The sequence below is a fragment of the Salarias fasciatus genome, chromosome 14 (genome assembly GCF_902148845.1).
Source record: "Salarias fasciatus chromosome 14, fSalaFa1.1, whole genome shotgun sequence".
In the NCBI taxonomy this organism is placed as follows: Eukaryota; Metazoa; Chordata; class Actinopteri; order Blenniiformes; family Blenniidae; genus Salarias; species Salarias fasciatus.
In genome coordinates, this window is record NC_043758.1 from 24,878,062 (window position 1) to 24,900,739 (window position 22,678).

Consider the following 22,678-nt stretch of genomic DNA (forward strand, 5'->3'; position numbering starts at 1 on the left):
TTTCTGTATTGATGAATGTTGTCAGATGGATGGAGAAGACTTTGATGGATTCTACTTTTTCTTGTAATTGTTTCTTGTAAAATTCCAAAGAAAACAGTGGTGAAATGAATTAAGACCTCTTCACGTCTCAGGGAGGAAACCAGCGCTGGACTGTTGGAGCAGCCGCTGCCAGGTTAGGCGTCATTAATCCTGTCCTCCCTTCTTTATCAACCTCCAGCATCTGTAGTAATCCTGTTTCGCATGTAAACCTCCAACAGATACTCATGCAAAGAAGCCGGGGACTTTCACTGAAGAGCTGGCAGAGAACCAACAGGAACTACCGTGAGGATGAGGGTGGATGGGAGCCACTCCAAGAGCAAGGTGAGCAGAGTGCAAAGAGAAGGCGATGTCCTCCATGAGCCGGAGACAGTTCCAGGGCAGCAGCAGCGCCTTTTTCTCCAACTGCCCAACACTGTTGCTTTGGACTTGTCATAACCGTATTGCAACAATATGGGCATGCAGAGCTGTGGTTGTAATCAGGCATAACAAAAACTCTTCACATTACATCATGACAAGTCGCACAAGTTTAGTCAAACGTCTCCCTGCAGGTTATGAAGAACAGAAACAAATTAAACTCGGCGGAAACAAAAATGATTCGCAGCACACGCCTCCATTTTGGAAAATTCGGGAAAAACACTTTTTTAGTCCGCCCACTTTTATCCTAACATCCACATCACAAACAAAGATGCCATTGACACCAAATATTCACAACAGCCCCGAAATAAGGAGACCATGCCTCGCTCGTGTGCTAACCAAGCCCGTACTTCCAAACCAGATACGGATCTCATCTGATCCACATTGAGCATTTGGAAATACTCAAGAACACTTTAATTATTATTGCTGTATAAGTGAGCGCTATAATAAGACAAAAAAGGTTCAAAATTCAAAATGTGCATGACAGGTTTGATCGCATTAGCAGGGCATTTAAAGCATTTTGAGCTGACACACAGTGTGGTACTTGTGCAGTAATTTGAGAAGGGGGGGCTTTCAGAGGAAAGAGGCTCAAAGCTAAGTGAGAGCAGCTGATGTTGCATCATACTTCAAACATTCTTCAAATTAACAATATGTCAAAGGCTATGGCGCGCACACACACACACACACACACACACACACACACACACACACACACACACACACACACTGATCTGCTTTGAGATAAGGAGAAACTCCAGCACTTCCACAGACAAGTCCTCGCTGTGTGTCAGGTTAATACGACGAGGAGCTTTAGAAGCTGATCTCAGCGCCTCAACCTTTCAGAATTGCATCTTGGGACCATAAAAGGGACAGGTCCCAAAAGTCGTGGGGGTGGAGTTGCACCCCACGACAATATCATGCCTTAATCCAACCGTCTCCTATAATCCTGAGGTTATGTTCTGAAGCGGCAGGGGGGGAGATTCTCACCAGTGGCGGACGTCGCAGATGTTTCTGGAGCCGTCCGAGGCCAGCTGTTGGAATGTTTTCCCACCGCATGAAGAGGCAAGGCCTCAATGAGTCACGTGATGGAGGTCATGTGACCAAGATCCTGACCGACACATCCGAAAGCACGCTGGGGAGTCACACACCAGGCTGGTTGAACCCTTGACTCGTCATTGTCACAGTAGTAAACATGTAAACCTGAGTTGGTTGGACTGACGCATCTAACTTGTTTGGGTTTAGAAGGGACATCTTAGCATAATCAACACATCCTCATATATCAAAAGCATAAATGCTCCAGTTTTCACAACGAAATGAACTAGAATGAACTACAACAACTGACAGACAGGAAATAACTTGTCAACATTCATGCAGCTCAGAACTCATAAAGGTACAAATTGCAAATCATTTTTCGCAGTTTGGAGTGTTCACATGACTAAAACAATGTCCATTCCATGAATGATTGGCACACAATGCTCTGCCATCCATGTAAACCACAACCAAATCAAACAAAGCTTGTAAAGTCAGTATTAATTGACGTTGCTTGTACACATGAGGAAATACTGCTGCCTTATGTAGTTTACCTGTGCTGAAGACTCCTGGCTATTTTCATTTCAACAACATTAAGAATGGTTTATCTATTCAGAAAATACTAAAATTGCTCATGTAGATCCACAAATGCCATTGCACTAAGTTATTGAAACTTCTCACTTTCAAGTTTCCAGTTTTGAATTTTACATTCAGGTGCCTTTCTTCTACTTGTAGGTGGTAACTTTCCTATGAATAATTTACTCAAAATTACATCAGCATTTACAAGAATACTGAACTTTCTGGACTGTAACTTGCAACATTTGTAGTTGTTTGTCTGGTCATGCTACTTACTTAAAGAGGTGACTTGCATATCAAAATTTAACTGCAAAATAATCAAATACATACTATTTCTGACAACTAGAAGTCACTATTTGACAACAGAAAGCTGCTACGGTACCCCTCAACTGTTGCCAAAGCACAGCTTTGGTCAGATGCACTTTGTATTTATCTTTTTATAGTAGATCACTTGTCTTGTCATATAGTACTTATCTTTATATACTATTTATTCCCATGAATTTTTCATATTTATGTCCTTGTTATCGTGTGTGTTTCTTTATTCATTGAATGGGTCTGCACACAACTCCGATGTTTCAGGACAATGACAGTGGACAGTGTAAGATACTATTCTATAAACCTCCATTACCACTGTATTTCACTGACAAAGCAAGGATTGATTAATTGATTAATTGTTACCGGAAAGAAAATTGACAGAGGTGAAATGAAAGAAAAATGATAAAATCAGAAAGAGATTATGGTGTGTGAGGACCTTGTGAGGTCTCGGAGACAAGGAGAGAAACTGTTATTGTGATGGAGAAAAAAAGAAGGCAAATCATGAGCTGAAAATCATGACAGCCACTGATGAGGAACAAACTCACAGAAGGTTCTGATACTGCTGCTGGATCGGGATTATCTTTGGTGCAGTTATGCTGGAAAAGTTAAGTCCAACTTATATATGCCTTTTATTGCTTCTGGATGGCATGTTTTCTGACAGATATAGTCTGTAAAATATGTTTAAGTTCCAAATGAGTTGCTTCTGGTCTCTTTGAGGCACTAAAAATAGAAGGTTGATTTAAAAAAAAAGATCACAGTCTAGTGTAGATGTGCTTTATGTTGACTTGTTTGGGTTTATTGAAATTCTTCTCTCCATTGTGAGTTTTCTTATTCTTAACAGACAAGAGACAAAGTGTTGGACTATATCAGATTTTTTTGTGTGTCTTTTTATGCTTAATGCAACCACCAGAAGTCTCGTGGTGCACAGTGCTCCTCCTGACCTGTTCCTGCATTGAGTCTCAGAAAGAATGAGCTGTTCCTCACACTGCAAATAGAAGCTTTACATGAGTATGAAGATGTTTGTATTGACTTGTGTGGATGTATTGAACATGAGCAAGGCTCTCCTGGGTAAAAGTTTGACGCGTCCGACCGCCCCATCCTCCTCCCTAAATAGATGCAAACTCCATCAAATCACTCCACATAATTAGTACAACCACAACAAAACAAGCACATAATGGTCTCCTCAGTACCCTGGAGCAGTTGACCCGTGGTGCTGTTTTTAGTATGAGGACGGGTCCAACTGATCAGGGGGCCTCGCAGCTGACTTTTGTCATTGCGGCCGTCTCACTGGGTCGACCGGCCTCTGGGCCACTGATCTGTCGCCAGAGGGAGAAGAGAGGAGGCGACAGGCAGCCGCATCAAACGCCCGGAGCCTCCCTCTCACAGGGGGATGCACACAGTCTGCAGGGCGTCACTCTCATGGAGAAGAGGTGATTGCTTTACAGATCACATTTAGAGTATGACGATATCATCCTGTAACTTCACAGGAATTTACCTGTGGCAGATTGAACAGGTGCAAACTGGGTAATCGCCAAAGCAGCAAGGGCCACTGCAGCTGATTTACTGGGAACCGGCTCAGCTCTAAGTGATCAACGCTGACAGACACGTCCAAACATCTCTAATGTCGGCTGCTAATTGAGATTAAACCCTTCTGCAAAGCACTGACAAGCAATATAATATAAGGGTGTAGGGTGTCTGGGTGTGTACACGTGTGCGTCTGTGCGTCTGTGTGTAGGAAGGAGTGTGTGCTGTGTGATGATGTGTGAAACATCTTCTGACATTACATTTAAACATGCAGACTCAGTGGTGGTAAATTTTAACAATTTTGTGTTCAAGTGTAAAAGCTGCAAGCACCTGTCCACAGGAGTCACAACTTTTCATCTTTGCCTTTCTTCCAAATACATTTAAAATTTTAAAGACATCAGATTAAGATTTTGCACAAATACAACTGCTCTGACTCACTTTCAAAATCCACAAATGACAGTTTAAGTTATTTTTTTACATTAATTTTCCCGTGAAAAAGACAAAAACATTTAGTTGTAGTGTGATGGAGGCCATAAAATAATTGAAGCAAGTATTTTTCTTCAAAATTGTAATTACATCAGACTTTCTTTCCCTTCTTCTTTCTTTTGGTTACAAATTGATTACGTGGAGTCATATGTAAAAAACAAGAGACAGACAGCTCATTTATTTGAATAGATTCTTTACTTTGATTTATTTTCTTTAAAGTTCAATTACCCCTTCACTACCTGCACCTATCCCTTTGACAATATGAAAAAGGGACATGGAAAACCCATATCACTCATAAAATACAGTATGTCTTACATCAACAATTCCCTCTCATGAGGGAAAATCTGAAAATATACACTCATAATGTTAATGATAAAGTTGCATTATTGACTTTGCAGGACATTTGCAGGGTGTAACAAAAGCATCACTAGTGGTCATTGTGAGATAAATGTATAAATAACTCCAAATCCTTCAAACATACTCATTATTTGTGAGAAAGCACTTGAGTAGCTTTGAAGACAAAATATGTCAGATGTGCAAGTTTCATCAAATATATAGGAATAGAAATATATAGGGTGAAAAAACAGCAACATTGATGAACGTTTCAAACTTGTTCTGTTGCCACCCTGAGAGCTCTGACCTGACGCCCTCTAGTGGCTCTTCTGTATGATGTTGAATTCTGACTTTGAAGGAATATAACTTCTATTGAGATAACTACCTCAACTTTGCTTTCATTGAAAAAGTGTTCAGATGTGACGAAAATAATGAAATATTAAAAAGAAAACATAGAGAAAAAACATCAGTGTAATATGCATTCATTGTATCTGCACGTGAAATGCACATGTTAAACATGCAAACAATTTCATATGCATGCATTTTCCTGACAGTGCTTTTGAAAACATGCTCCGATTTTACTTATGTGAATGTTTTGGACAAATGATGCAAAACTAGCAGTTGATCTTTAGGCTTTCCTTATAAAAAAAAAAAAACAGCCATCCCTATCAGACACAAGTCGAGTTTTAAATCACTGGACAAAGTTAAGGAACGATTAATAAAAGGGTCCTATGTGACATGACATGTCTACAAAACCAAAAAGAGCATTATCAAGCAATCATCATCACCTTCTTTGACCGCCCCTCTGATTCTGAATGCTAACAACTTCCACCTGTCTGGACCCACCAAACCACTTAATGCAATTAAGCCGTTGTTGTTTTATCTGCGTGTTGCATCAACAGTAAACTATGCGGGTCGGGGGCTCCTTACATACTTTTAACGAGCAAAGTAACATGCAGACCCCTCCCGCCCGCACGTCAACAACAACAGCAGCTGTTAGCATCTCGCGTGTAACTCCATTTCCCCTCCTCGTGCTCGACTCTGCCGTGACAGACATGACAGTTATTAATCGCCTTTTCTTCCGCATGTTCCCAAAACCAAGCGTCCCAGCGTGCTTAAAGGGCCTCCGGTTTGGGAAGCCGTGACTAAAATTAGAAGCCGGCTCAATCAACAGGCCGATTTAGCGGTAGCAAGTGTGTGTTAATGCATGCGTGTGTGTGTGTGTGTGTTTGTTGTCTGAGTGCTGGGGCAGATCACAGGACTGATCCCACTGGATTTCCTGTGCTTATGGGTCACTGGTTTTGCTCCTTCGGGTTTCTCTCTGCAGTATTTTTCCTTAAACTTTTCTGTTATTGCTGAGTATCAAATGTTAAAATACGACTCCCCCAATCCCCAAATCTCTACAACCCCCCACCTCACACACACACACACACACACACACACACACACACACACACACACACACACACACACGCATGCAGCAACACCTCAACCTCCAGCAGTCAAGCAGAGTCAACCTCTGACCTTTCAAAAAGCTGGGTATTAGCTACTTTATCAGTGCCACGCTCCCCCTGTCACCTCATCTCCCACTTGCCCCCCGATCTAGAATTATAAAAATAACAGAGAGGAGGTGGGTGGGCGCAGAAGTGTGGTGTTGCTTCTCGGATAAACTCGGTGAGACTGTGTGAGTTCACGGGATAGGTTAGGGTGAGATGGAAGTCTGGTCGGTGACTGTAGATGGTGGAATGTTTTTGGGAGTGAAGAGTTTTTATTGACACAACCTTTTATCCCTGAGTTTTCATGCCGTTCTACTTACAGGTAACAAATGATTACATGTGATAAACTACTACGATACCTAAATATTAATAATATTTTTCCTCAATTAAAAAAAGTTGAACGGTGTATTTTCTCATGCATGGTGTTCCTCAAGGCTCTATCCTCGGCCCGTCTTTTTATTGCCTTTTGCCTCAGTGTGGATCTAAGTTTGGAAAATTCAAGCTTCTATTTCAAGCTTCAGTTCTTTTTTAGTTGCTCTAAACGTAAGAAGTGCTGCACAGCTTGCGTCAGTGTGTGAGCCTCAATATTCGAACAATTAGGTTAATTTCTTACACAGCAAGAAATCGGTTTGTTACACATTTGAGTCGGTAGAAATATACATAATTTCAGTTTACTAAAAAAGGAAAACACAGCTTTACTGTGCAGCACACAAAAAAGTACATCACATGTAGAAATAAAAAAACAAACAGAATCACAGGTGAAAAAAAAATGTTTATTTTAGATTCGTCCACATCTTTTTTAAAAACTTTATCATGAAGTAGAAAAACTTCTTTTGATATTGCCACTCAAAGTTGAAATTTCTAACATGACAGTTTTTGTTTTTGATAGTGATTGATCAGAGTTCATCGTGTTAAGTTTTTTTATACTTTCTCTCCTTGTTTGCCCCTCTTTCAAGCACTGATCATCAAACCTCTGAATACTTATTAGAAAACTGTTTATTTTTGACTACAATGAAACAATATAACTTTACAATGTTAGATGCATCCATCACCTACATAAAGTGTATTTCTCCTTTTGATACATCCCATGCATCTGCATTTAGTAAATCACTTTTTCATGGACTATCTATTCTGACTTTCACGGTCTATTCAAAGTGTCAGATCAAACATTGTGTTGTGATCTAATAGTGCAAAACATAAATGCCATGATGACAACATCCTGTAAGGTTTTGCGTTAATGCTAACGTGAAATTAAACGAATGGAGTTTGAAGAGGGTCATCAGCTGAACCTACCTTACATGTTTTTCATAACAGCTTCCCTTTTTCATTTACACAGTTACAATCAGTAACACAGAAAAACTGAGACCAACTTTGATGATGATGCTTTTGTAACTTTTGACTGCTAAATACCTGAAATTATGTAATATGATCATTTTTTTAAAAAAAAAGAAACTTTTCTTTACTTTGCTAGAAAATCCAAACTTTCCAAGTGCATTCAGATATTTTTATTAATAGTTTATTTTGCATTGGGGATCCAGGTTCCACACACACTGCTGTAAATGAACCAAAGGTTAAAGACTAGTTCTTCAGAGACTCTTGGAAGTGAAGGTTCCAGGAAATGATCTAGCTTGATAAACTGTCAATATCCCCAGTGGATGGTTTTCTTTATTATGACACTGATGAGAAGCTCCTTCTCTTCAAGGATTACTTCAGGTAAGGTTAGTCCAGAGCATGATTGCTTTGGCTCATAATTGGAAAAACCATTTTGAAATTAACAGCTCTATTAATCAGCAATTTATAAATCAGTAATATTCTAAGATGAAAACATGCAATCTCCCACCTGATCGGCCACATGACAGCAGTAATGAAGAAACATGGTTGCCTCCATCAGAGCAGCTTTAGTGCTGAAAACATGTCATGGTTGCAAACTCGGGAAAAACAACTCATTTTCACTTTTTGGTCAAACACAGCTGCTGCTTTTTTGCTGTTAGCAAATGTCTTATTTCTAGTAAGTTTTGTGATTATATGAACACTAGCAAACAGCGAGGAAAACAAGTCATCTGTGTTCAGAGGAAAGAGACTTTTCAACTTTCTTCATGAATTTCTGCTACTTTTAGTAAAATCAGACCAACTTTGCAACAATCTGTTTGGCTGCATTTTTCCCAACTTGGAACTTTTGAAACTTTATTCTTGAAAACATCACAGTTTTTAGTTAAATCAAAACTTTTCAGCTCACCAAGAGAAAGTGAAGTTTACCTTGGTGGAAATTCTCAAACCTTTAACTTTTATTTCCTGAAATTAATAAGCCTAACTTACAAGTTTGACTTGACCATCCATTTCAAATTCCTGTTGTCATGGTTTAAGGATACATAGAAATAGCCCTTTACCCTGTTTGCCACTGATGTTTGTTACTGATGTTATTATAACACAAACTCAGATGACCGTCAGTTCATATACAATATTGCTCTTCATTCTCTGCCTTTGAGTGAGAAAGCGAGTCTGAGTGGGAGGTTAGAGAAGTCGTTGGAGGCAATGTCACCATGCCCTCTGCCCCCCCCCTCCTCCCCCCTCCTCCCCCTGTGGCTCCCCCTCAGTGCTCCTATCGCTGCGGCTCCTCTGACCTTCTAGCTGCCCTCTCTCCCATCCTCATTCCTCTTCAAAGCCACAGAGGAGGAGGAGGAGGAGGCGGAGGAGGAGAGCTAAACTGGCCTTGACTGACTACTCCCGAGTCACAACAGCTCGCTCACAGGTGCGTACACACACACACACACACACACACACACACACACACACACACACACACACACACACACACACGCAGCAAAGTGTCATCAAACTTACATTTTTCCACAAAAAATCACTCCCCATAATTACTTCACCTTACATATTTAATGATTTCTTTATTAACAAGTGGGCCTTTTGAAAAAAACAAAATAAAACAAAAAAAAAAAAAAAAAAGATAAACAAAAATGTCCAGAAGGACCAAATGGCGGTTAAGAAAACAGACAAAACACCAAGTATTCACAGAGGTCACACACTCCACATTCCTGATAAAGCACCCAAAAAAACCTTTGTCACACACTGATGTTGCACAAACTTTTAATCTTCCCATAAAGTATGAGTGAAAAGAAATTAAATCAATTGCATCTGCAACCTCTAAGTTCACTGATGTTCTCAGCTCCTCAACGAAACACAAAGACATCTGGAAAAATTGTTTTAAAATACATTTTAAATCAATATGTTTCCTGAAAAAAGAAAAAAAAGGTTTCACAACTGGTCTCCATACAGAAACAGAGAAATAATTAGAAAAATATATGAAACAACTAAATGCCAACGAAAAAAAAACAAATAATTGTATACATGGAGCTTGACAGTGAATCAAACTTCACAAAAGTTCTCAATAGTGTTATTTTGAGCATTATTATTGAGAACCATTGTAAAGTTTGATGGCCACAGGAAGGATGTGCGCCTTCCATGTCTAATCTTTGAATAAATACATGAAATTAAGACACAAATGTAATCTAACTGTAGTAAAAATGTATGCTTTTTAAATAAATATAGATGTGAAAGATTATTTGAAAAAGGATTAAAAAAGAGACACGTCTCTCCATCGCTTCATGAAGCAGACGTGAAAACAGGGTCAGACTGACAGGGACCAGGTTCACAATCCATTCATTTGTTCCATCATCTCCTCTCAAAGTGCTTCATTTTTGACACTGTGGTTGTTTGACTACAGACACCCTCTGCACATTTTCACTCTCTTTCCACACACACACACACACACACACACACACACACACCTTTCCGTTTCACCCTGCTCTGAACCTGTTCTCCGTTGAGCATGCAGAAAGCTAAATAAACATATGCGGCCAGTCATTCCCAGAGTGCCCCACCACCACGCCCACCCCCACCACTCTCCTCACCCCCTGTATCTCTGCTCCCCTCCACCCCCCCATGCAGCCTGTCTTCCACACTCAGGTTTCACCTCTCAGCAGCTTCCTGCTGCTCACAGTCACGCTGACACACACTCTCACACTCAACCTCTGGACCGAGGCTGGAGCGGGACGCCACCAAGGGCTTTTCTCTTCTGGAGTTTAAGCAGCAAGATAAATCATGGAGTTACTTTGTTGTGATTCATTATTCTGCCAAATGAAAACATACTTAAATGATTGTACTTTAATCTGTATTTACTCTTTTTACACTATAAATTTCAAACATTTCTGACCTGTTTTACCACATTGTCTTTGTGTAATTTATATTTATTTTCCACTACTATTACTATGTGGAAAAACCTCTGTTTTAAATCTCCAACTTTGTTTCAGATTTTTAGATCTTCAATCTGTGGATGCTAATCTAATCTAATCTGAATCTGAATCTCTGATTGTAATCTCTCATTCTGATCTGTACCTGTAAAAATGCACATACACATTTGGTACAGAAAAGTACTGGCACATAAATGTCACAGAAAATATACACATCATAATCATAATAATACATAATAATCCAAGGTGAGTGTATCGTGTTGCATTTACACAACTAGAGCCCCGTTTCCACCTGGTATTAAAACGCCAACAGAGTTTTCTGAGCACATGTGGCGAGGTCAGAGGTAATAGTGTTTCCATTGACTTGTCCTTGTCAGGCGTACCGGGCTAGCCACTTCAGATCGGAATCTGGGAATCTCTTAAAGTCATTTCAGTCATGGTGATCGACCACGACTCAGAAATGACAACAAAAAATTAACAAAACAAAATAAACTGTAATACTAAATAATAACAAACTAACAATGTAAGCAAGCACTTCATTTTCTGTAAATAATCTGCAATAAAACAGCAGAAAAACACCTTGGAGTGCTGGACAAATCTCCCAAGGGAGGCAGGTCTTCATAGTGATTCCACCAAATAAATGACATTCAGTTAAACCAACCAGCTCCGTTTAATGGTTGCTGCTCATTTTACACTGTCCATTGCTATCTGATTAATAAACAGACTGTATTTCAGGGAACACTCGGAAAACTGGCTGAAATTAAAGAACACATGATCTTATTCTCCCAGACCATCTCAGGAAGTGGTCTGAGTAAATTCGCACGGGTGCCTGTTCCCACTTGTCTTTAGAACTCGTCACTTGTGCTGGGATCTCCCGACACGCGTTTTCATGCCAGGTGGAAACGGGGTCACTTTTTGACCTTTTGATTGTTCGACCGACCGTCCATCCATCCATCCATTTTCCAGCGGTGGAAAATGGATGTTCGACCGACCGTATTGTTTAAATTTGAGGGTTATCATGACACTATTTTACCAGTCTGGCCCACTCGAGATGAAACTGGACTAAAATGTGTTTGACACTCCTGACTTAGTCCTAAAAAAAGAAAAGAAAAGAAAAGAAAAAAAGAAAAAGGCAGATTGACTTTTTTTTCTTTTGTTGTTTTTTTTTTTGAGATTACCAACTGAAGAGCTGGATCAAACTTGATACTATAGTGACTCAATACTGCTAATAATGCACAAAAAGTGACATAACTGAAACAATATTGAAACTTGTCCATGTTTCAAAGATCTGGAAATATTTCACAGGGAAATACCCAACTGTCAGAATGAATTAACATTTTATCTGATTGTGGTTTTGATTGGATTTTACACTAGGTTTTGTTTAATTAAAATAGTAGATATGCAATCTAAGCATGCAGTTTTGTGATAAAAACTTTTATGAGGTTTGATTGTGGGGGTAAAAATAGAGAAAACAATTTAAAACCATCAAAGAAAAAAAATTATAGGTCATCTTAAATAGCTATTCTTGTATTTTCACATGAGCATTGTGAATCCTAAGAAAATAAGAGAAGAATTCATGTTTATTGAAGAAGTAACGAGGAGTAGATGTACAGATATCCAGATTTGGAGCGGTTGCCGTCACTGAGCCCTCCACTGGACATTCCCTCTCTCTCTTCCTGGCTCTGTGCTGCTCACAGGATCACTTTCTGTCAGCAGTGTGACAGCTGTGTACATCTGGCTGCGTAAGGGCCTCTTACATCTCAATCCACACGTCGTTTTGGCCGGTGTCTGGGCCTCCGGACTCGCTGCCACTGCTCACCTCATTACCAACAGAGCCACACCTCCATCTGTCTGCCTAATATCTAAATCCTGCAGCAGATTAGCGGGAGGGCTCGGGTTTGGGAGGGAACTCTGGTCCCAGACCAGGAGGTCAGGGTTTGTAGGATGCGGGAAATAAGATCCTGGAGGAAAGGTTGGTGAATGGGGTTAAATTAATGATCTCTTTGGGTTGTGTGGTTGTTGGGGGCAGAGAAAATGATGGCCGCTTGTGGACCACAGAGACCAACATGTGATTTCAGCTTCTGAAATAATCACGTGATGTAAAATCCCCATCTTCTAGTTTCACCCATGCAAACTCAACCTTCAGATTTTGAGTGTCATGTTGAAGTGTTTGCATAAATTTGGAAATGATCGGATCGGTGGAATTTCTTTAAAATCACTTTGAAAGCAGGGTGAGACTTGAAGCTCGTGGATTGGCAGCTATTGCTGCAATTCTGATTCTCAGGATGCAGTGAAACTGTCACTATGTTGAAGTGTAAATGCTTTTTTGGCTTGAAGGTGTTTTTGTGAATTTTAAACATCAAAATGAACCCAAATAAATAAATCTTAGCTTTCTGGTGTAAGAGTAACAAATTACAAATGCATGACTGTAATGAAGTATTATGTTTCAGTTACAATAATGACAGTTTTTCACAATGGTGTAATTTTGCTCATGCTTAAGTACAAGATGAAATCCATTTTTTTACTTTTAGAATCATAGGTTTCTACTGGAGCTGCACAATACATATATATAAATGTGTCTTTATTCTGATATCACTAAATGCAATTTAGATGCTGTGAAAAACTAACTGAACTAAGATGAATACTGTTTCTTGTATTTCATATCAAAACATGTTAAAATAAATGAAAGAAAAGTACAAGTAATTGTGACTGATTAAGAAACTTTATTCTCTGAAAACTGAGATTGATAATAGATAATGCGTATTGTTAATCTAATCTCAGCCTTGAATAAACACAGTGCAGTTAAAAGTGTTTTAAAATGTCAAACTAAAACATAAAAACATAAACTAAATAAAACATGAAACATAAACAAAAAAACATAAACAAAGACATAAAAACTGTCTTCTTGAGTATTTTCTAGCATGCGCAAGTTGACAATAAGGAATATCACAGGAATATAAAATGGTCTTTGTACTTCTTTCATCATAATCAAAATCAGAATTTCATTTTTCAAATTAAACTCTGTCACTGACCTCTGGCACGTGCAGCAAAATAGACCAAACCATTGAGAGGCAGAGGGGGCGGGGGGAGATGACATGTTTTTAATGCTCTGGATACACTATTTGTGTGAGAGATTTGCTTTTTGTTGCTTTAATGATAGCGTCTTTAACATTATGGATAGTGAGGCTATTTCTCAGCTTTGTCAGGAAATAAAGGGGGCCTCATGAACCGTGCTGCACCCTCCTCTTCATTTCCATCTAATTTATGTGTGCAGACAACCAAGAGTATCTCTTTGCTTGTTAACAGAAAGATGATTTGGTGGTTACAAACTGTTAAAACATAGCAGTAAATAAAAACCCAGACCATTTGTTATACCATAATATAATAGTTACATCTTTTACTCCTGTAACACTGGAGGATTTTTATTGTTTTCATGGTCATATGTGTTTACTAACAACAGTAAATTAATATTCACTGAATATAGATAGATAGATAGATAGATAGATTTTGGACTTCTATCAAGAAACTTTTAGCAATGCCTTATTTTTTGGAATTAAATATTTTGAACAGTGTTATACAATAAAACTGACTTTATTAAACATTAATCACAAAATTGCTCTTTCACTGAATTTCACAGCTTACTAGAGTGGCAAATTATGCTTTACTGAAAACTCAAGTTTTTGATTTTCCTAAATATTTCAGTGCTATCCTGAATTAAAATGTTATTCGGTTATTTAAGTGTGCTTGTGCAGGTTCTTGTTCAGGTATTTATCAGTTATAAATGAGCCATGATTTTGTGGTCATTATAAAGAGTCTCAGAGCCAGGAGCAACACTTCTGAATCAATCCTCTGTACTTCTTGGTCTTTGCATTCATTTCCAAACATGACTTAATGAGAGTAAAACATAAAAACTTCAACCACCTTTGTTTTTTAACATGTTTGAAAAATATGTGTGAGAAAAGAAAAGAAAAAGCCCTGCAATGTGATGACAATCTGAGCCACATATGTCTCTGAAAGGTTTGTTATAGCGTCCTTTTTCTTTTTCTTCACCTGATAGTGGTGATCACAGTTTCCATTCAAGGCTGGACGTGAGGAGAAAACACAGATAATGTATGCTTCAGTTTAATGCGGAATCTCTATTGCAGACATGGGATTCTGGAATCTTCCTTGCAGACTGCAAGATTGTTTCCAAAGGGTTTCACACAAGCAGTATCACTGGGTCCTGAACTGAGAATACATTTTAAATTATTATTTTAAATTTGTAATGTATGTGGATTTTATAGGCGTATGCATTTGATTCGGCTCCCTTCATATACATCCATTCAGTTAGCTCCAATCCTCGAAGTGTAGCCTTCCTATTGATTAAAGTTTTCAGTCTGAAAATCCAAATTGAGAGGCATCAGCTTCATTCATGTTATCATCATTAATGCATTTTTTCACTTTTTATATTAAGGTGAATCTAATCACCGTTAGGAACAAGCTGAGTAGAAATACAAATTAATACACTAATTTTTGATGTAAATGTGCAAAGAAGTGTATTTACACCTTGGAATCTGTGCTCTTTATTGAATAAAATCAGCTGATTCTCAAATGCAAATCATTTTGCCATGTTAGTGTTAAAGCTACAATATACAATATAATGATTTTGTTTTTGCAGTTTTTATGCAGTGAAAATATTCTGCATAGTGGATGCCACAGCCTCATCATCATTCAAACAACACAACACTTGCTTTCTCTGTTGTTGTTGTTTTATTCCATATCAGCAGCACGTTATGACATTATTTGCTTCATTCAAAATAGCCCCAGTGATTACATGAATGGCTGTTATCGGTTTCTTACAGGGGGAAATGCAAAATTTGAATTTCATGAAGTAAAATAATATCATAGCTATTAGACAGGAGAATGAATGGCTCATTGCATGACCTTATGGTACAGAATGAAATTAGAAAGATGATGTGTATCCATCAGCTTATTCCTGCTGCTCAATATACTGTAAATCTTTGGAGATACTGTTGAAGTTTCAAATGTAATTTCAGTATGATCTTATATGGAATATTAGACATTTGCCTTTAATTCAAATGCATCGTGTTTCTCCAAAACGTGACAGAATTCCCTTTTGATTGGATTTTGTGGAGGAAATTTAACACTTATCCTGTAGCGACTCGATAACATGAAGTTGTGCAGAACTTGAAGACGTATTGAAACAGTGTGTGACTCTTGAGCCACACTTATTTTAATTAGTCCCACAAGAGACCTTGAAAATAAAGCTGGGCATGGATACTCTGTGAGATGAGCATCATGGAGGCTGGTTCATGCTTTTTCCTTGCAGGCAGAGAGCGTAACTTTATCATGCAGACAAGACTCCACACTTATCGACTAATTCAGGAACAGACTGTGACAGAAAGTTAAGAATGTGTGTAGGCTACATGACAAAGATAAGCAGTGAGGAGTGTGAGAATCTGATTTAGATATTCAGTTTGTGTGAATATTCATTGTCTTTCCCACTTTCTTCACTGAGACACTCAGTCACACATGAAGATGATGTGGAATTTCCAAGATATTTGGTGGCATAGTGCCCCCTGCTGATCACAACGGATTTATTCTTCTTTTGGAAGTATTTAATATTGTTTTTTCTAGAAATCTCAAATGTGAACTTTAACTGTATTATTGTATGACATATTCTTGTTGTGAGATGATATTTAGCAAACACATGGCATTTGGAAGGAAAACCTGAGTGCCTTTTGTTTTGTTGCCCTGCTTTTGCCTTTTTATGTGAAGGTGCAATTTATGATGTAATTTCCTTTTTAACCTTCAGATTTCACTTTTTTCATGTGTAGTCTTTTTTTACAGCTATACATCAAGTGAAAATAAGCTAAAGTGCAGGTTTGACATTCAAACTTTCATCATAGATGTCACACTGATATCAGTTTCAGGCTAAAAAGAGAGTGGGAGATTTCACTGCTCCTACTGTTCTGATTCCGTTTTTTTTTTCTTTTTTTTAGAAATAAATCATGCTAGAAAGGATCAACTGGGGGAAATGCTTATTTCAACACATTTGTAGAATTTAACATGTTGTGAATGAGAATATGACAGATTATTAAAGAAACTAGTTGAAACTAGAAGTTGAAAGCCATGTAGCATGTGACCATTGCAGGGTCTGTTTAAAACCTACTTAAGCTTTCATGGAAATTAGCACATATTGTGTTCTGAAGGCCTTTAATTTTACTGTTGATCATTATGAATCACATTCATAAACAATTTATGTAAGCTGCCATGTTAAACATAGTTTCAAAAATAAATTATTTAAACGAGAAGATGGATCACATTTGAACACAGTTTTAATTAGTATACATTTCGAAGAACTATATAACGTTGACAGTAATCTGGAATTCAGTTTACCCTGACGACTGTTACAACATTACCAGATTAAAAAAAAAAACAAAAAAAAAAACAAACATTAAGACATTTTACTGGGTTTTTTTTTGTGTTTGTTTGTTTGTTTTTTCATTTTGTTTTTTATTTTGGTGGGGAGACGGAGGGTAGATTTTTTTACATTTAATGAAGTCCAAGATATCAGATTACATGAAATGAGCTCGCGTTTAAGAAATAATAAACTACATTTCCCAAGACAACTCAATAAACTTCGTTTCCGGTCTAGTACATGACGTCACAGGAAAGATGGCGGCGCTCGGTGGAGCACGGTGTTTGCTCCGGACCTGCTCCCGGGTACGAAACGTGCAGACCGGCCAGCGAGCATTGATGCGATGCGGCGGGAGAGCGTTTTGTAGCGAAGCACAAGATAACGGTATGATTTTATTGCTGTGAATGTAGATTTTGTGGATGATTTTTGTCCGGTCTCGCGCTGACCTTGTAGCTCCTCTTGTTAGCTTCACGCTGCGGCTACATCACTCATAACAAATACGGTATGCCTTTTTTTCTACTTCAATAAAGATGAAAAAATACAAATGTTAGGAAAACATCCAGTTACTTCTTGTGAAAACTGAACTTTTCTTCTGCGCTATGAGAGAAGTATTCGAAACGTTATCTATCTGCCTGTCTCCCTAAACCAGGGTTTTTTTTCTGGAAAAAGTAATTACTTTTAATTAATTAGTTGATTAAATTACTTGTTAGTAAAATCGTACCGCCATTTATTTCAACCCTGTTACTCCTATCGATGGTCTTGGCGATAATTCTCAGTTTGAACAAGATATGCAAATGAGCAAGCATGCAAATTAGAAGACGATGTCATTTAGAACTTTCTTGTCTGAGGAGTTGGCAACAATGTATCGCTTTAAATGACATATCTTATTTGACCTATGCAAATGAGCAGCTATGCAAAGTAGATGGTATTATTTAGAACTTTTCTGTCTGAGGAGTTGGAAACTGATGGACAACTGACAGAATAAGTTACAAACAGCAAACTCTAAATTTATCCAAATTACTGAAATGTTGCTGTGTGATAATATGAGACAAGACACTAATCAAATTTGATTCGTAACTGTAGGTAGCATCTCTACATTTGTAAAAGAATCATTAAACACAATAGATGTATGTCAATAGATATGTTCTTCCATTTTAAAGCTTCCTTTGAATGGTCAGGTTTCTCTATGGCTCTATCTCTGTCACATCACCTTTCCAATATGAGTCCACCTTTCTGTACATAAACTTGATGCTCCTTCGACTCAGCTGGACTCTGGCGGAGGAAAATCTACGCTGGAAGTGTGAATTATTGTAATCGAACCACACCTCATATTATTGGTAGTATTGGTAACGACCTGACTGTAACGCTGGAAAAAGTAACTAGTTAGAATACTGTTATTAGTAATGGTAACGCTGTTTATTGTAAAGCAGTTACTCCCATCACTGGTTATGATTCCCAGTCTGCTGAGGGATGGGATAGTATAAGGGACGGTGAGAGGAATCAAGACGACCACAACACACGCTAAATGACTACTAAAACAAACATGATGATTGTACAATTCAGTAAAACATCTACACTTTTCACAGTTGTTCATTAAAAAGTATGTAAAACAAGTTTTAAAATCATTAATTGTGAAAAGTTCTCATAATTTTAGTGATTTATGATGAGCATTCCAGCCAGGCAGAGGACAGTGTATGAATCCTTCTTCCAAACTCGGTCTTTGTTTTGAAGATAAGGAAGTTCAGAAGTTCAACGTGCACAAGCTGTGTGTTGGATTTGATCTGAGAGTGAGATATATGTAGATATATGACAGATACAGCCCAATAATTGTTTTTATATATATGAAAGTGTACCAGTGGTACTTTATTATTGAACTATTTCTGGAGATTGTTGTTATGTAATCATTACATTTAGTTGTTGAAGTAGGGAGCCATCTAAAACATGCAGGTTTACTATTGCAACAACACATCATCAGAGGGGTAAAACTGTCTAATCCCAGCTCACATTCCCTATTAGTAAGGATGGACGCTGCTGGTGTTGGTTATAGTTTGCAAGGATATTGTGACAGACTCGGTATCACTTTTAATGCATGTGACTCTTTACGTTCTCTAGTGGCTCCATGTTGCTTTAAAATATTGCCTTGATTAATCTTTGTCTTTTTTGTGCACAGCAAGCTTTCACAAGGTAGAATTATCTTGTCATCAGAGTTTCTAAATGTGACACGTGAATATCTTTTCTTTTCAAATGAATAACATAAATGTTTTGGCTCTTTTCCTATGAAATAGACAATTTGGACAGACATCAGTTAAACACATATTATAGTTTGCATAGCTAAGCTACATAGGGAAGCTTTTGAATTCTGAACACAGAGGTTGCATTTGATCAGTGGCCAAAAAATGACTCTTTGTTGCAAACCCCTGCTTTACATCATCACTACACTGTTCAGATACATTTGTAGATGCTTTGTTCAAGCCATGTACTTGTGTAATTTCCTCTGCAGCCGCAGCGAACAATGCGAAGCCCCACCTCTCAGATCCAGCTGTGCAGGACATCCTCACCAGGATAACGGGCCTCGACCTGCAGAAAGTGTTCCGGCCCATCAAACAGGAGCTGAAGCCGCCCACCTACAAACTCATGACAGACGAACAACTGGAGCAGGTGCTGTTTCACATTAGTGGTAGCCCTTCTCAATCACACACAGACACACACCTTTGTAAGTGTTTCATCGTTCATCACCCTGCATGTCTGCGTCCAGGCGGTCGAGGTTGCTAAAGAGCAGGCGAAGAAGCTGCTGCAGATGCCTCCTGTCTTGCCGGAGAGGAAACCCATCAATGACGTTCTGTCCGAAGACAGGATGCTGGAAGGGATGGACACGGCCAAATACGTCTTCACAGACATCACCTACGACATCCCACACAGGGTTTGTTTCATTGTGTCTGGTGTGCTTGAAGTGTCAGTTTAAATCACAAACTTTCAAATTGATGTCTATATTAGTCCCTTCTGAACTGCTTATGTTGTGTTTTCTTTCTCCAGGAGAGGTTCATAGTGGTCCGAGAGCCCAGTGGGGTTCTTCGGAAGGCGACATGGGAGGAAAGAGACCGGCTTATTCAGGTTTACTTCCCCAGAGAAGGACGCAAAATCACACCACCTCTCATTTTCAAAGAGGAGAACCTCAAGGTATGAAAGTGTATTATTTTCTCTCTGCAGTCTCTACCTTCTTCATTACGGCCCCTCTCTGAACCCTGTCATTCTCCACTTAGCTCTTTTTAATCCTCAGCTTTGAAATGCCTTGGATCACTGCAGTCACACTATGAATAATACTCACTCATTCAGTCTGACTTATATTGTTTCTATTAAAAAGACCTAATATTACAGCCTTAAGCAGCTCTTCCCGGAATCGTGACAGAGCTCAAACTGAATGTACTCTTGTCAGACAAGTTGATCACTATGAATGCATCACTGACTGAAAACTACATTTCTGTGTGTGTTTGATTTTCAGTCATACTGAAACACAAGTCAAATCAATAACCTGAATGCTGATTGTATCACATTATAGCAGCTTTTCTCATGTTTTTCTGGCTTGCTGTATTCAGTTACTCCAACATTTTTACAGTTACTCAGAATGACCACTCATATCTTGATGAGGAAAGCTTTTAATGTTAAAATCCATCCAAACCAGGTGTTTGTATCATGGTGTCGCAGAGGTGAGTTCATGTTTCCTCTTGTGCCCTGTGTCAGATGGTGTTCTCCCAGAACCGCCACGAGGACGTGCTGGACCTGTGTCTGGTCCAGTTCGAGCCCGACTCCTCAGAGTACATCAGGGTGAGCCGACATCGAGCTCCTTGTTATTTTGACCCGGTTGCCAGCTGTCAAATGTACAGAGCGTGAAATTTTCTCCCTCCTGTATTTGCTTTGCTTGGTTCGATATGAGCTGTAGAGGCAGTTGTGAATTATATACATTGTGCTGAGAGAGATTACTGTAAAGGTCAGGGTTTTGTTTTGTTTTTTTTTTGTATAGGTACATGCGGCCACGTATGAGGACTTGGAGAAGCACGGTAAATACGATCTACTGCGCTCCACCAGACACTTTGCAGGCATGGCCTGGTACCTGGTCAATGCTCGGAGGGTGGACGGGCTGGTGGTGGACATGCTGAGGAGGGAGCTGTGAGTGTTTGTCACTATCGTCTTTAAAACCAGGCAGAAGCCCGGATCTGAACCCACTCGTGTGCGTGTGTGTGTGTTTCCAGGTTCCAGGACGCAGTGAGCCTGGTCTCTCTGTTCCACATGGTTCATCCTCACAGCGAGTCGGCCCAAGAAGCCGCCAGCCAGCGAGCCACCGGCACCGAGCTGCTCAAGGTGAGAACACCAAACACGTGGTTCTACTGTCTGTTCCCACGGGGGACATCGATCGCACCCTTGCAGTGAATCAGGAGTCGTGTTCCAGGTCAACCAGATGTTGATGTTGCATATCAACCTGAACACATCATCCCACTGTGAAACACGGTGGTGGCAGCATCATGCTGTGGGGATGCTTCTCTTCAGGAGGGACAGGGAGGCTGGTCAGAGATGATGGGAAGATGGATGGAGCAAAAGTAGTTTGACCTCTTGGAAGAAAACTTGTTAGAGTCTGGAAAAGACTCGAGACTGAGGTGGAGGTTCACCATCCAGCAGGACAACAACCCAAAACACACAACCAGAGCTACAATAGTGAGGTTTATCAAAGCAGAATGGACACGTCAACGTCCAGACCTTCATCTGAGGAAGCTGACACCAACACTGACCTTGTCGAGGTGAAGACAGCTGGAGTCATTAATCTGCTGATTGGCAGCTGTGTCACACACCTTAGACTTTTTTCAACATGTCTGTACTGTGTGCTGCCATTGGATCCGGGTCCAGTAAATTGCTCCCCCTGCATATTCAGGGTGAATCAGGAGTCGGCGTAGCTCTCTCCAGAGGTCAAATCAAGTCTGTTTCATCTAAGGTTTCCTGCAGCAGAGGCTGGGGTGTTTCTCCAGCGTGGGAACCGCGGGGCCACGCTCAGGAAACATCAGGTCTCATTAGAGCTCGCAGCACGGCGGCCTTCAAACGAAGGGGAAGGGACATGCAGAGTGACAGCCATTTAATGTGGAAAGGCTAGGAGCAGGAGATGTGTGTGTGTATGTGTGTGTGTGTGTGTGTGTGTGTGTGTGTGTGTGTGTGTGTGTGTGTATGTGTGTATGTGTGTATGTGTGTATGTGTGTGTGTGTGTGTGTGTGTGTGTGTGTGTGTGTGTGTGTGTGTGTGTGTGCGTGCACACACTACAGTTCAGGCCTCTGATTGTGGAGCTTCTTTTATCTGCTCTGTTTTTAATACAATTAATACTGTGACTGTTGTGTACCGAGCAGCTTCAGTATAATTGAGGGGATAGTCAATGTTTCTCTAATTCGCCGACCTCTGACCCCTTGTTTCTGCAGATCTACGCCCAGAAGGAGTCCCAGCGGTCGGGCTACATTGAGCTGGCCATCCAAGCGTACGAGCAGATGTCTGCCGAGGGCTCCGCCGCCTGACCGCCCCGCGCATACAGATCGATACATAAATCCATCCACACTGAGAAAAACAGAAGACGGAGGCCAGGACGACGTCTCTCCTGTGGAAACAGTTCTTCTGATAACTGCTGGTGGGTTCAGGAGGCAGATTTGCCTCTTCACGGAAAGGAAACGTACTCTTGCTAAATGTGAAGCATCAGTGTCTGTATGTGCTGCAATATGTGTAAATAAAATAAAAATATTTGTACTGAAATGTTC

The 22,678-nt window shown here is 39.6% G+C and overlaps 1 protein-coding gene across 2 annotated transcripts; it reads left to right on the forward strand.

Moving 5' to 3' along the window:
- Positions 1–257: 257 nt before the first annotated feature.
- Positions 258–22,659, forward strand: mrps22 (mitochondrial ribosomal protein S22). 2 transcript variants are annotated; one of them, XM_030108572.1, is made up of 8 exons: positions 258–360; positions 19,396–19,553; positions 19,651–19,815; positions 19,929–20,072; positions 20,634–20,717; positions 20,914–21,059; positions 21,143–21,251; positions 22,349–22,659. In XM_030108572.1, the coding sequence occupies exons 1-8, from the start codon at positions 264–266 to the stop codon at positions 22,439–22,441; spliced, it is 996 nt and encodes a 331-aa protein (XP_029964432.1). In that variant the 5' UTR covers positions 258–263; the 3' UTR covers positions 22,442–22,659. The 2 variants fall into 2 exon arrangements, with proteins under 2 accessions (XP_029964432.1, XP_029964431.1); XM_030108571.1 differs by lacking the exon at positions 258–360 and adding an exon at positions 17,122–17,279.
- The last annotated feature ends 19 nt before the right edge of the window (positions 22,660–22,678 follow it).